This window comes from Bufo gargarizans, chromosome 8 (assembly GCF_014858855.1).
Source record: "Bufo gargarizans isolate SCDJY-AF-19 chromosome 8, ASM1485885v1, whole genome shotgun sequence".
Classification (NCBI taxonomy): Eukaryota; Metazoa; Chordata; class Amphibia; order Anura; family Bufonidae; genus Bufo; species Bufo gargarizans.
Window position 1 is genome coordinate 45,060,733 of NC_058087.1, and position 15,616 is coordinate 45,076,348.

At 47.2% G+C, this 15,616-nt stretch overlaps 1 protein-coding gene across 1 annotated transcript in view; it reads left to right on the forward strand.

Annotated features, from left to right (window-relative positions):
• Window positions 1–2,078: 2,078 nt before the first annotated feature.
• Window positions 2,079–15,616, forward strand: part of ITPRID2 (ITPR interacting domain containing 2) — a 72,147-nt gene continuing 58,609 nt past the window's right edge. The window contains 3 exon segments of the mRNA XM_044303653.1: window positions 2,079–2,314; window positions 2,404–2,603; window positions 15,183–15,228. Coding sequence (XP_044159588.1) covers window positions 2,444–2,603; window positions 15,183–15,228 — 206 coding nt within the window. The 5' untranslated portion in view covers window positions 2,079–2,314; window positions 2,404–2,443.

A 15,616-nucleotide genomic window follows, 5' to 3' on the forward strand; every position in this document is an offset into this window, starting at 1 on the left:
GCAGGATCCCAAATGTGCATAACTGATGCACAGGATCGTTTTTTTTTACAGGATTCATTTTTTTTTCTGGAGTTCTGACTAAAGAAAAGAACAGTGATGTGAACTCTCCCTAAGGGCTCGTTCACACGACCGTATGTATCTTTCGGGCCGTTTTTCCATTTTTTTCAGTAGTGTTTCCGGTTCTGTTTTTCCGTATGGCATATACAGTATACAGTAATTAGATAGAAAAAATTGGACTGGGCATAACATTTTCAATAGATGGTTCAGCAAAAAACGGAACGGATACAGAAGACATACGGAGTACATTCCGTATGTGTTCCGTTTTTTTTGCGGACCCATTGACTTGAATGGAGCCACGGAACGTGATTTGCGGGCAATAATAGGACATGTTCTATCTTTCAACAGAATGGAAAAATGGAAACAGAATGCATACGGAGTACATTCCGTTTTTTTTTGTGGAACCATTGAAATGAATGGTTCCGTATACTGACCGTATACGGAACGCAAAAAACGGCCCATATACGGAACGCAAAAAAACCTTGGTGTGAACTCTCCCTAATTTCATTTTTTCAGGCATTATGAGTTCTCTCCTCCAACCTCTTTGCGGTATTTCTGACAAACATTAGTAGTTTTTGCTTTTCTCGCTCCCATTGACTTTGACTATACAGTGAGCTCATCTAGCTGTAGCAGCAGATAACCAGAAGGTTCACATCAACGCTGCTGATTTCCCTTGTTCTGCTTTTTCTCGGAGAACAATGAAAATAACAGAAGTGCCGGATCCTGCACATAGATAACCGGTCGGCGCTGAATTGAATGCACTGAATATAATGGGTTCTGTTCGTGAGTGCACAATTTAAAGGGGTTTTCCAAGAGTACGATATTGAGGGTCTATCCTCAGCACCCCCGCCAATCAGCTGTTTGAAGAGGCTGCAGTGCCCCCGCCTCTCAGCATACCAACAACGGCGCCATACATGGTATAGTGGCTCTTTTTGGTATTGCAGGCCCGTTCACGTGAATGGGACTGAGCTACAAATAGGCCACATGACTGATGAATGTGACATCACTAGCCTAGGAAAAGGCCTATGAAATAGCTACGTGTCCACTAAACGTAATGTAACTGGTCGGGAAGAGGACCCCCCCACTCGGAGAGGACATTGCGGCCATCTTGATCAAAGAAACCTCGCCAAATCTCACGCGCGGTGATGTGTGACATTACAGCGGCACGCTGGCCGGGCACGGTGATGTCATGTCCCCGCGTCCAGACAGTGTGATCACGTTACTGCTCAAGATTTTGCGTGGTTTCTTCCGTCAAGATGGCTGCGGCGGCCTCTCCATGAGCAAATGGATGAGGTTTTTTTACCCCTGATTAACCCTTGAAAGGCCTCAATGCTACAGTCAGAAACTGTGATCAGCGATGAACGCGGTGTCTGAGGGGTTCGCGATTCTCGTTCCCAGTCATTGCGCCCGCTACATACAATGCTTTGCGATTCGTGATGAAGTAATTCGTCACGAATCTAATTTCTTTGTGAAATTTGGTGAAGCAGCCGAATGGAATGTTTGATAACTTTGACCATCACTACGGATGACCATCAGTAAAAAGAACATTGGAAAACCCCTATATAGCGCAGTCCATAAAACATTATGATAGCGCTGGCACTGCTCATCAGGGGGAGGAGCGCTCTATTGATGGAGGCACTTTGGCATCGCGGGGGTGTGGCCTATTCGCGTGGGCAGGGCTTAGCCTTTCCTATGGAGCTCACATAGTGCTGGGGGGAGGCTTTCTCTTTAGACATTGCTAGCAGCAGCATTGTCATCCCCTGAAATTCTCAGGTAAAACAAAGCGTGACTGACAGCAAACACCCGAGTACTCATTAACTTATTATTTGCTAAATCTGCAGCTTATTAGGTGTGTGTGGCAGATAAGTCTCCGTGAGACACCCAGCCCTCATTAAACATACACTGCCCCATATTAGCGCTGCTTTTCCGGCCACAGCCGCCCTCCGCGCGGACGCGCATTCCTGCTCCGACCCCCGGGCCCTCCTCTTTCAGGTGTAGCTGTAATGCGGCGCTGACCTGACGCGCATGCGCACTCGCTTCCTCTCGCTGACGGCTTTGTCAAAAAAAAAGTTGAAGTCGCTGCAGTTTCACACAAGTGATAAAAAAGAAGCGGCGGCGGCGGCGGCGGAGAGGAAAAGGCGGGGGCGGCGGAGCAGGAAGGCAGGACAGACGCTCGGCCGGGAACGTGACACAAAGCGCGGAGACGGGACGGCGGCTGCTGCACGGAAAGTTTACCGCACCATGGAGTGATTGACATGTGAGTGCCCGGCGTTACTTCCGCCGCTCCGGACACAGGCAGCGGGGGAGTCATGCGGGTTTATTTATTTTTTGTCTTCGCATCTGCAGGTTGGTGGAGCGGTGAAAGGAGGGCTGAAGAACCGGCGCTATGGAGGAGGCTCAGAGCAGGGCGATAGTCACCGAGAGGAGGAAGGCCTGGGCGAAGAGCAGAGATTCCTGGCAGGCGTCGGAGGCAGAGGATGTGTCGGCGGAGAGGGGCCACATACCCCGGGCGGTGCAGGCGAAGCTGCGGCTGGCGGACGGCTCCGGTCAGTAATGAGGGGAGCGGGGGCCATTACTGCTCACTGTGTATGTAGTCAGTGCTGACCCCGGTGCCCACACTGATTGGGAAGGTGATGGGGGTGCCCAGCCTGATAGGGAAGGTGATGTGGGTGCCCAGCCTGATAGGGAAGGTGATGTGGGTGCCCAGCCTGATAGAGAAGGTGATGTGGGTGCCCAGCCTGATAGAGAAGGTGATGTGGGTGCCCAGCCTGATGAGGGAAGGTGATGTGGGTGCCCAGCCTGATGAGGGAAGGTGATGTGGGTGCCCAGCCTGATGAGGGAAGGTGATGTGGGTGCCCAGCCTGATGAGGGAAGGTGATGTGGGTGCCCAGCCTGATGAGGGAAGGTGATGTGGGTGCCCAGCCTGATGAGGGAAGGTGATGTGGGTGCCCAGCCTGATGAGGGAAGGTGATGTGGGTGCCCAGCCTGATGAGGGAAGGTGATGTGGGTGCCCAGCCTGATGAGGGAAGGTGATGTGGGTGCCCAGCCTGATGAGGGAAGGTGATGTGGGTGCCCAGCCTGATGAGGGAAGGTGATGTGGGTGCCCAGCCTGATGAGGGAAGGTGATGTGGGTGCCCAGCCTGATGAGGGAAGGTGATGTGGGTGCCCAGCCTGATGAGGGAAGGTGATGTGGGTGCCCAGCCTGATAGAGAAGGTGATGTGGGTGCCCAGCCTGATAGAGAAGGTGATGTGGGTGCCCAGCCTGATAGAGAAGGTGATGTGGGTGCCCAGCCTGATAGGGAAGGTGATGTGGGTGCCCAGCCTGATGAGGGAAGGTGATGTGGGTGCCCAGCCTGATGAGGGAAGGTGATGTGGGTGCCCAGCCTGATGAGGGAAGGTGATGTGGGTGCCCAGCCTGATGAGGGAAGGTGATGTGGGTGCCCAGCCTGATGAGGGAAGGTGATGTGGGTGCCCAGCCTGATGAGGGAAGGTGATGTGGGTGCCCAGCCTGATGAGGGAAGGCGACGTGGGTGCCCAGCCTGATGAGGGAAGGCGACGTGGGTGCCCAGCCTGATGAGGGAAGGCGACGTGGGTGCCCAGCCTGATGAGGGAAGGCGACGTGGGTGCCCAGCCTGATGAGGGAAGGCGACGTGGGTGCCCAGCCTGATGAGGGAAGGCGACGTGGGTGCCCAGCCTGATGAGGGAAGGCGACGTGGGTGCCCAGCCTGATGAGGGAAGGCGACGTGGGTGCCCAGCCTGATGAGGGAAGGCGACGTGGGTGCCCAGCCTGATGAGGGAAGGCGACGGGGGTGCCCAGCCTGATGGGGTAAGGCGACGGGGGTGCCCAGCCTGATGGGGTAAGGCGACGGGGGTGCCCAGCCTGATGGGGTAAGGCGACGGGGGTGCCCAGCCTGATGGGGTAAGGCGACGGGGGTGCCCAGCCTGATGGGGTAAGGCGACGGGGGTGCCCAGCCTGATGGGGTAAGGCGACGGGGGTGCCCAGCCTGATGGGGTAAGGCGACGGGGGTGCCCAGCCTGATGGGGTAAGGCGACGGGGGTGCCCAGCCTGATGGGGTAAGGCGACGGGGGTGCCCAGCCTGATGGGGTAAGGCGACGGGGGTGCCCAGCCTGATGGGGTAAGGCGACGGGGGTGCCCAGCCTGATGGGGTAAGGCGACGGGGGTGCCCAGCCTGATGGGGTAAGGCGACGGGGGTGCCCAGCCTGATGGGGTAAGGCGACGGGGGTGCCCAGCCTGATGGGGTAAGGCGACGGGGGTGCCCAGACTATGCCATCTTGGTTCTTTAATCTACATTATGCACCATTATCAGAAGGCCCCAGTCAGCAACCTCCGGCACTCGAGCTGTTGTGAAACTACAACTCTCAGCATGCACACTTGCTTGGCTGTTCTTAAGTTACGACTCCCTTAGAAGTGAATGGAGCATGCTGGGAGTTGTAGTTTAGAGTGCCGGAGGTGCTGTAGTCTCTAATACTTGCTTTAGGTATATTTTACTGTATTTTTATTTATTTTTTAAACCCAAAGGAATGTCTATACATGGGACACCCGGTGGGATCTGACCCCCCCCCCCCCCTTCCCCCTTCCCAGCTTCCCAGCATAGATATGATAATATACAATATGTAAGCGTCTATGTAAAGAAGATAATGGGGGGGGGGGGGGGGAAGTCTCCAAAAAAAGTTTATGCACCCACATGAAAAGTTTTTGGGATACTTTTTCATCTTTGTGGAGTGCTGCGGGTTTGATGGAGATCTGGCCCCTACTTCTTCGGGGGCTTGTGCTGCTTCTCTTCTCTCTCTACATAATATAGATGTTTCAATGTATTTGTTATAAGATGCGACCGCTGTGGACATGACCTTCATGGGCCCCAGGTTTTTGTGCTTTCTATGGTTCATTTCTTTAGGTTTTTAATCTCTTGGGTGATCCGGTCGTTAATCCCCTCATATTTCGGATGCTTTGGCTCCGTCCAGGCTTTTTTTTCTTTTTTCTTTCTTGGTTATGTTGTTGAATATGATGTTTTGAGAATAATAATGTATTAAGATCAGCACAGCGTGTTCTAATCTGGATTAACGGACGCCTGTATAGTGGCCTTCATGTGTGCGCCCCGGTTCACCTGTCGGACAGGCTCCTGTAAGAACGGCTGGGGGCAGCGAGTTTGACTGGAAATGAATGTTTTCTGCGTTGCTATTGAGCTAATAGTTTGCTAAGTGTTATTTTTGCTTGTTCTATGTTTGTTAGGTTGCTTGCAATTATATGGTTTTCCTTTCTGTGCTATATTGTAAAGTGCACAATGCATCGGATTGCAGCCAATCGAGTTGTGATTGAGGAAATATTAAAGGGGTTTCCCGCCTATCAACAGGATTGATCATAAATGTCTTAAGGCTGGAGATGCAACTAGGGCTGCAGCTATCGATTATTTTAGTAATTCAAGTATTCTACCAATAAATCCAACGATTAATCGAGTACTATAATAAGAAAAGGCTAATTAAAAGAACGTTTTCTATAAGAACTCATCAGTTCATCCAGCAGTGCCACCAGTTCCACTAGCTCCCCCATATCATCAATTGCTCCCCCTCCCAGTGCCATCAGCGCTGTGCGGGCAGGCGGGTGACCACAGAGTGTAACAGCAAGCGCTTCACTCCTGCTCCGTGGTCACATGGCACAAACGAATCATCGATGCAAAAAATTTGCAACGTATGCCGAGGATTCCAGGGACTTGGTAGGTCATACAATAATTTTTTTTTTTCCCCCACTGGTAGATTTTTCCTTGGGCGATAATGTTCCTTACAGGTTACCATAGAACAGCGCATGGAGGAATATTGACCCACATAGACCTAAGGCCCCCATATATTTTAGGCTACTCTCTGGTTGGAACGGCGGACAGTCTAATATAAGTGGAGAGCTTCTGACTGTTCTCTAAATCATTGTCACAGAAGAGAAGGATCACGCACATTGGCCCAGATTTAATAATGTATCTGCGCCAAAATAAAAATTTGCGTGAAATGTTGCATCTTCGGTTTCTATACTTTTTTTCCGATGTGCTTGACAAGGGGCAGCGATTATTATAAAGTGATTGTAAAGGGGTTGAGTCTAAGATGTGCTGAAATTTCGGTGTAATCCTGGCATACAAATCTCCCTCTCCCTCTCTCCATTCACACGTCCGTATGTGTTTTGTGGATCCGCAAAACTCGGACGCCAGCAATGTACGTTCCGCATTTTGCCGACACTCTCATAGAAAATGCCTTTTCTTGTCCGCAATTGCATGTTCTATTTTTTTTTTTATTGGGCGGAACGGACAAATGCGGATGCAGACAGCACAATCCGACCCCATTAAAAAATTAATGGGTCTGCAAAATTGCGGAACGAATGCGGACCCATTTTGGGGACGTGTGCATGGACCCTAAGACATCCAATAGTTGGTATAGAGTCGGAGAAAAGTGTCTGGCCCTGCACCAGATTTACCCTTCAGCTTGATCCCCTGTGATAAATCTGGTGCAGGTCTAGACGGCCGCTCTAAGCTTACACCACAATTTGTAAATCTGGGCCATTGAATTTCAGCGCCGAATCCTTTTGATTTGGTGGGTGATAAGCAGTCATATTTGAGACATTTTGCAAAAAAATAAAAATTTCCCACCGCTCTAGCCACTTTTTAAAAAGAGGGGTGGTTAGTTGAAGGGTCGGGGCCACTGTCTGTTTCTACAAATTTACTCTAATTTTAACCAGAAAGTAGCATCAATTATAAAAAAATAAATCTGTCTGGTTTAATTTTCTGGTTCACCAATTGGTAAAAGATGCCCCAAATTTTTAAGAGGCATGCCCAGACTGCCTTCACATCTCTATTTTGGAGGTCCAGTGTAAATGCTGGCTGTCGAACGGACAAAAAAACACTACATGCAACGGTTTTTGTCTGGCCGAAATCTGACTTTTATCCCGGAAATCGAACGCATCACCGATTGACCTCATTGCAGTCTATGGGGATTCGGTGATGAAGTGGAGGATCCGGCAAGCGGCTCTGTGCAGGATCTCCTAACCGAGGTGTGATCAAGGCCTAGCATGTTTGGTGCAGCTCCCTCGAATGCATGTTGGGTTTAGACTTGCATGTGAAATGCTTGTCTAAGTAAATCTCCCCTAGTGTAGTATTTGGGATCGGAGCAGTTAGACCTCATATTTTTTATTTTTTTTTGTGTCCAAAAATACCTCCACAGTTCTGTGTTTTTGACCGCTAAAAGCACGTCAAACCCAAAAATCTCTGTGTAGACATTCTCATACTTTTATAGGTGACCGTGACCCCCATGTATTTAGCCCAGCAAACTGGTCTGCTAAACACAGCATAAAAATGCATTTATAAGTCTGTATGAGCTGCGTATACTTTTATCCGTGTGGTGCCAAGTAGGGCTGCAACGAGTACTCAATTAAATCAAATAATTTGACGCAAAAAAATCCTTGATGCTAATTTTTGGCATTGAGGATTCGTTTGTGTTACGTGACCACGGAGCGGGAGTGAAGCGCTGGCTATTACTCCCGCTCTGTGGTCTCCCGCTGGCCCGCAATGCACTTGGAGCCTTTCCAGCAGGGGGCCTCCGGACACTCCACAGCACGTCCACGGTCCCGCGCTGCACTGACGTATGCCGTGACCCGACGCACTGTGTGAGGTTGGGCCCAGAGCTGTGCGGAACGATGAAGGTGGGGGCGCGACTATGACCGGGCGACCAATGACTGTTCACTCCGGGTGTCAGGAGGGGGGGTGGGGGGTGAGAGGGCACAAGGGGAGCAGAGACTATGGCACAAGGGGGAGCGAAGCTGAAGGCTCTGGGGTGGGGGGAGCTGAAGGCTCTGGTGGATAGTGGAGCTGATGCACTTGGGCTGATCGCATAGGGGGTAACGAAGGGTGTTGGACTGATGGCAGGGGGTCTGTGTTTTTATAAAGGAAAACAGTCTAATTCAGTTTTTCTTATTAGAGTACTCGATTAATCGGTAGAATACTAGATTACTAAAATAATCGTTTGCTGCAGCCCTAGTGCCAAGTAGATGAACTTTCACCCAGTCATTTTTACGAGTACATTTTATGTAAAGTTTGTGACCTTATGCAGTTTTATAGAGCAGCCTTTGCTATGTGGCAGTAGGTGGTCAGACTGTTGGATACAGTACGGGTGTGCACCTAGTTTTCTGCAAGTCAGATTGTAAGTCACTGTTCTCCTGAAGATCCTGCAGCCCTGCCGTATAGTCACAGCTTATACTACAGAATCCGTAGTGTGATGTATGTGGTGCCGGCCTGTCGCCGCTGTACAGTGTATTTGCATGTAGTCTGTATATTTAGGAATGCCCTGGCTGTGTTTGCCTGACCTGTGGATACAGAAGACGACATTCCTTGGGGTGGTTGTCTTCAGTGTATGATCATCTGCAGACCTGTGCATCATACACTTCACCCAGAGATTGCACTGAATTACTGTCTCGCCTCACCAGCCAGACGAGATCAGCAGGAGCTGCAGGTTTGTCTGTAGTCGGTCCCTTTACTTGTGTGTCATACACTTTTCTGAACCTGTAGGACACTTGCGTCAAAGTAATGTGGACCGGGTCATCACACATTGGGAAAACAGGCTGATTTTTAGGCAGTGGCGTGCACATGGACCCCATAAAGTGGCACATGTCTGTATACATTACAAAGCCATAGACACTGTGTGGTGCCTCCTTGAGGCACTGTGATCTCTCTAAGAGCATGGCTTCTAGGGGATGATGCCTCAGTAATGTGACATGTACAATTGAGGCAAACTTTAAATTGACACTGAACACAACAGAGTTAAATAAAGTAAAGTTAAAGTTTGCCTTAACTGTAGCACGTCGCCTTCTATTAGCCTCATGGGTTCATACAGATTAGCACATTTTAGGGACGGCATTCCAGATCCATGATGTTGTGCATGAGACATTAAATTTAGCAGAAATCTCAAACTGTTTCATAGTTCTCAACCATGCCTGACGAAAAGACCATATGGAGATGTTTGCATGGCTGATTGTACAGCAGAATTTTGGCATAAACAGCCGCTCCAAAAACCCACCGGCGACCGCTGCCTCCCATTCATTTAAATGAAGATCGCGAAACGGCAACTCAAAGCCATAGCTGCACAGAAAAGAGAACGGTCCCTTCCAGCTACACTATCCTCAGCTCTGCGTCCCATTGAAGGGCCTCCTGAGGCTAGGTTCACACGGCAGAGTCCACAGCGGTTTTTGGTTGTGGTTTTGTACTTGTAGTCTGCCTCATTGAGGCTTCTCTAAATATCTGCCTGTGTTGGGCAGGTCAGTGGGGGGAGGTTGGAGGACTATGCTTTTCCATTCAGCTATTCTAACATGTTTACAAGGACCTCAGATAACTGGCCTTAAACTCAAGGCCCCATACACATTAGGCTACTTTTACACTGCCGTTTCTGGGTCTGCTTGTGAGATCCGTTTCAGGGCTCTTACAAGCGGCCCAAACCGGATCAGTTCAGCCCCAATGTATTCTGAATGGATAAGGATCCGTTCAGAATGCATCAATTTGGCTGCGTTTGGTCTCCGTTAAGTTTATTTATTTATTTTTGACGGTCACTAAAACGCAGCTCGGAGCGTTTGACTGTCTGACGATGCGGAGCCAAACGGATCCATCTAGACTTACAATGTAAGCCAATGGGGACGGATCCGTTTTTCACTGACACAATATGGTGCAATTGAAAACGGATCCGTGCCCCATTGACTTGCAATGTAAGTCGAGACTGATCCGTTTTGACTTAGGGCTCTTTCACACCTGTGTTCCTTTGTTCCGGCATAGAGTTCCGTCGTCGGGGCTCTATGCCGGAAGAATCCTGATCAGTTTTATCCCCATGCATTCTGAATGGAGTGAAATCCGTGGAGCTGGGAGCTGTATACTTACCATCCGTGCGGCTCCCGGGGCGCTCCAGAGTGACGTCAGGGCGCCCAGGCGCATGGATGACGTGATCGCATGGCACGTCATCCATGCGCATGGGGCGCTCTGACGTCATTCGGGAGCCGCACGGACTGTAAGTATACCGCTCCTACTATGGCAACCAGGACTTTAATAGCGTCCTGGCTGCCATAGTAACACTGAACGCATTTTGAAGACGGATCAGTCTTCAAATGCTTTCAGTACACTTGCGTTTTTCCGGATCCGGCGTGTAATTCCGGCAAGTGGAGTACACGCCGGATCCGGACAACGCAAGTGTGAAAGAGGCCTTAGACTTTTTTTTTTTTTTTTTTATGAATAATGCAAACGGATCCGTTATTAACTGATACAAGTGTTTGCATTATTCATGCGGATCCGTCTGTGCAGATACAAGACGGATCCGCACATAACGCGAGTGTGAAAGTAGCCTTAGGTTGTTGTTGGCCGACCCTGCTGTCTTCAGTGGGAACTCCAGAACGAGGAGCTCCCGACTCTCCCCCTACAGGTAATGTTGGAAGAGGACAATCGGTGCCTTAGATTTCAGTGCATCATCCTATTGTAAAGCTGCTCTCATAGGCTTTCTCCTCTTCCCATTCAAAAAGCCTACACACTTTAGGTTCACCCACTAATGATGTAATGGGAATGAGGAAAATGATTTATGAATTAATTAATCCCTACACATAAGTCCTATCATCTGTTGTGCTAGCCAGGGTGTATATCTGAAGGCAGGATCCAGGGCTGACATTTAGTATAAGGCATGTTCACGCACTGGAGCAGATGGACCCCTATTACACTGCCCGCTGTAGCCGGTGGATGATGAGGCGTCCATCGGTGCTCGTTTGCACAGGCCTGATTACACAGGACGATGCAGAATGGATGTAGGAGGAACGATTACTACAGCAGCCCTTCCTTCCGCATTCTGTTCATTCTGCTGCTGATAAAGATGCCCATCACTTATACATGAGCGTCTGCTTGATTATATGGGCCAGTTATCGGGATCAAGTGTTCCTATGAATGCTCGTTCCTGGTAATTGGCCCGGAAATGGTTCAGACTAAATAGGGCCCTTAGTTTGCTTCATGTTTTGTGTTTTTAGTTGAATTTGTTTCCCGTTGTGTCTAGAATTTGGGTGCAGCCGCTGTAGTAAATGCGGCCCACTCTCTATAGTATATCCCTGTTTCTATAAAGTGCCCACTAACAATAAAAAATACTTGTCTAGTGTATGTGATGTAGCACGTGAAGGGTCACCATACTAGTGAAAAGCCTATCTGGCCCGACCACAATCATGAAAATGTATACAAGCCCCATGACTGCCCCTCCAAAGCATTACGTCTGTCCCGGTAGCACGGCAACTCCATCTTGTTCACAAGACCCAGTACTGCCATCTTCTCCATGCAGCATTGTAACCCTCTGAAATGACTATATCAAAAACCAATAAAGAAAACAGAACCACCAGCATTAATACATTTATATACCATGTATTAAAAAGCAACAACTTGCACAACAATAGCCCTGTGTGGTATGAAGGGGTTGTCCATCTGGACACACATGGTGGTAAAATGCTGACATTTGGTCCTATTAGTCAAAATGTGGACGTCCGGTCCTATAACACATTCCTGCTGTACTGGTTTATCAGCCAGGTAGCTGGCTTTTTTATTTTTTTATATATATATTATTTTTTTTTCTTCACATCTTTTTATCTGTGGAAATATTTCTTTGCCTCCTTATATTATAAACATATGTAGACTGATCCGCCGTTACTGAACTCTTCACATTCAGAAATCTGTTATATGGCGTTGCAACGTCTAATGTTTGCACCAAACGTATAAAGAAAGCGGGACATTTTCAATGTGAAAAAGCCTGTTAGCCAAGTGTGATCTGATGATGTATGTTGTTGAAGCTTTTCCTAAAGAGCAGTAGTTGTGCCAGATACACAAATGTCGGTGCCACACTGGCGCACAGCATATATGAGTTGGCAAGAAGTCTCTTCGAGATGATCATGTCTGATGTGATGGGGACAGGTGGCTCGTTGTGCCTTAGATGCGTAAACCTTGTGGTTTCTTATTTCCATAATTTTGCATAGATAACGGTGAGCTGTTTTGGAGACGGTGAAGTATTCTGATTAGATCTATCCATTCTCTGGGGCAGTTTGCATATTTTAAAAATTAGCTTTTTTTGGCCATACCGGACCTACTATATGAGAAATAAAGGTATGGTTTTTGTCTGTCATCAGCCCTACCAGGCTATATGCCTAGAAGGGTAGGCTAGAACCGGGTCACAGAGCCTCTTTAAGCTCAATTAAAATACAAGCAAGTTAAAATTAGAGGAATCCACATGATTGTTGGAGGAAAAAGGTTAAAACGAACTGACTAGCTTTCTCCTTTCCGTTCTCCGGCTCCGTGATTATGTCATCAAAGGTCCTTTAAAAGACAGACATGCAATGTGACAATGCACTGCAATATAAAGTACAAAAATTGCATGGAAATAACAAGTGCTACACTATAAGTGCGAGATACTTGGCAAATTATTTTGTACAAAATTATTTGAGCCCGTCTGCCAAGCGTCAAGGCGTTCTCTGTTAGACGGGTTCCTACGCTAAATTCTACCTGTTAGGTGCCATAACGGCTACCATACACTTCAGGGAGTGTAGGTTCCACGTACCTGCATTGTAAACTACCTGTTGGGTGCCATGACGGCTACCATCCACTTCAGGGAATGCAGGCTGCACAGCAGGCCCACTCCACAACACCACCGGCGCCTAAAAGCCACCAAGGACCGCAGTGAAAGTCCTGGTGCCATGGCTTCAGTGAGTGAAGTGGAGCAGGCCTGACTATGCACTGACACTAATTAAAATCAGCCAATGGGGCAGACAGGGTGGTCAGAAATGTGAGACTGAGGAGGCAGCCACACCTCAATTGTAAACTACAAGGGAAACCAAAAAAAGGCAGGTCCTTTGGCAGGTCCTGAAATAAGAAAAAGAAAGATGATGCCGGACAACAGGATGAGGAGAGTTAATTTTTAACCCCTAAGGCCACATTTTAGTAAGCATTCTGTATTAAGAATGCTGTTTTTTCCTTTATAACCATGTTATATGGAAAAATAATACAGTAAATTTACTTTTATCAATTCACTTACATCTCCTAGCAACCATGCGTGAAAATCGCACCGCATCTGCACTTGCTTGCGATTTTCACGCAGACCCATTAATTTGTATGGGGCCTGCGTTGCGTGAAAAACGCTGAAATATAGAACATGCTACGTTTTTAACGCAACACACAAGTGATGTGTGAAAATCTCTGCTCATCAGAACAGCCCCATTAAAGTGAATGGGTCCGGATTCAGTGCGGGTGCAATGCGTTCACCTCACGCATTGCACCCGCACGGAATTCTTGCCCGTGTGATAGGGGCCTTACTGTTCCTCTAGTCAGTAGGGTGTATTCCTGTGCAGCCCAAGCTGATTTTTAGTTTCTGCCTCAAAGTCGGCGCCGAAAAGCCACTCAAAACGGCCTCCCATTCTTTCAATTACAAAAAAAGCATGGGTGTTTTTTGTTACAATTGTTTTTTAAACTTGTACGCTTAGAGCAGGCATTGTTAATATGTTTTACACATCCCATAACGTTTCCTATGAGTAAAAACTAAAAAAAAAAAAGCCTGAGAAAAAACACAAATACCTAGTGCATGCTGCGTTATCACAGAAAGCATCAGTGGAAAAGAAGCCAAGCCAAGAAATGCTTTGTCTGTAGCGTATTTCATAATTCACTGTGTGGCTGCTTGAAATGAAAGTCTGCTGATAATGGCGAAAAACAACAAACCTGTGAACCAGGCTGAGGGAGCTGCCACACAGGTTTATTTTAATTTTATTTTTTATTTTTTTTACACTGGGGGCAAAAACTACTAAAATGCCTGACTTGCTCAGGTGTTTTGTCCATATAGTATCCAAATGGTGTTTTTATTTTTTTGTTATACCCCCTGTAATGTCCTTTCCTCTGTAGAGCAGTATGGGAAAATACATTGTTACAAAAAACGCCATTTAAACACCAACACACTGCAAATGTGGTTTGTAAACCTACAATAAAAACACAATGGACATCTATGGGAGGGAAAATGCCAGAGCACTACAAAAAATATGCCTGTTTATCTTGCATTTAAGATTTCCAATCCCTTCTCGTTCTACCCATACTGTATTCAGAAAAATGACCGCTATCCTTCAAAGCTGTACTAATAACGTGCTTTGAGCTGTTTCTTCTGACGCAAGGGCTATCTTTGATAAGGGCTGGTCACCTTTCTAGCTTTTGATATATTTTTTTTCTTTATAATGAAAACTCTCATGCACATGACCGTATTTTTGGCCCTCTTCTGATTTGCGTTTTTTTACGGTTTTGATGCAGACCCATTTATTTCTATGGGGCTGCAAAAAATGCGGACAGCATACAGATATCATCTATGTGACCGTCCTTCCAGTTATAGAACATGTCCTATTCTTGTCCGTTTTGCAGAAAGAATGGGGGGGCACTGGCCATAGACCCTAGGAAAACCTGAACCTTCCTCACTGCCGCTGGCCGGGTACATACTACCGGCCAGCGGAGGAGTAGGGCAGAAAATAGTAGCTAGCCGTCAGACAGCATTTGGCCATTTCTGTCTGAAATCTATTATCTTAGATGGGGGAAAAAAGTCCTGCAAGCATAACTGATTTCAGATGGAAATGGGAACAGAGAGCAAAATGGTGATGTGAACCCAGAAGTTAAAATTATGATGTAATTGTGTCCTGGAAGGACAGATCTGCCGTTATTGAGAACTGTGGGATAAGCTGCTGACAACAATAGGATCCAACCTGTCCAATCCCCGTTCTGCCAATTTTATATTGCGTTGTTCTGTCTCTTTCCCCAATGACTTATTGGTTTTAGCATTAAAGGTGTCAGGGGTTTTCAGAAACTTAACAGGAAATGGTACAAAAAAAAAAATCCCCACCACTAAATCCAACTTGAATAATGTATGTGATGTCACCGCTACCTGACCATTGGGGACCACCAGATCAGTTGGGGGAGGTTAATCGGTCACTAATGGTCATGTTGTACTATATATAATATATTATATTATATTATATTTTTTTTTAAAATTTTTACTCGTCAGATTTCTCAAAGTACCAGACAATGATTTTAATTTTTTTAATTTCTATTTTGCAGGGAATATACCCAATGAAAAGATTGCAATATGGTTAAATGACTGCAGGTAAGAATGATTTTTCCTTTCTCCCCCCCCCCCTTTTAATTTTTATTATCTGTTTTTTATTTTAAACTTCTCTCCACCTTCCCTTCTGTTCTTCCAGTGATTCTTCTAACTTCTCTGTCTGTTTTCTGCTCTTGTATGTCCTCTGGCTTCCCTTCAGTCCTCTGGCCACTCTTCTGAGCTTCTGTTGGGGACGGTCATTCTCTGTAATGGCTACAGGTAACACATTGCGTTCATCTGCCCGGTGCATGGAGCGTTGGAGAGAAGGGTTTGCCGGTCCTTTATATTTCCCTTTGTGCCAGTCATGCCCCAAAATGCTATGGTTGGGTGTGATTTTATTTATTGTTTTTTAATCTGGACACTATCATGGCATTTTTATAACAAGCGGAGT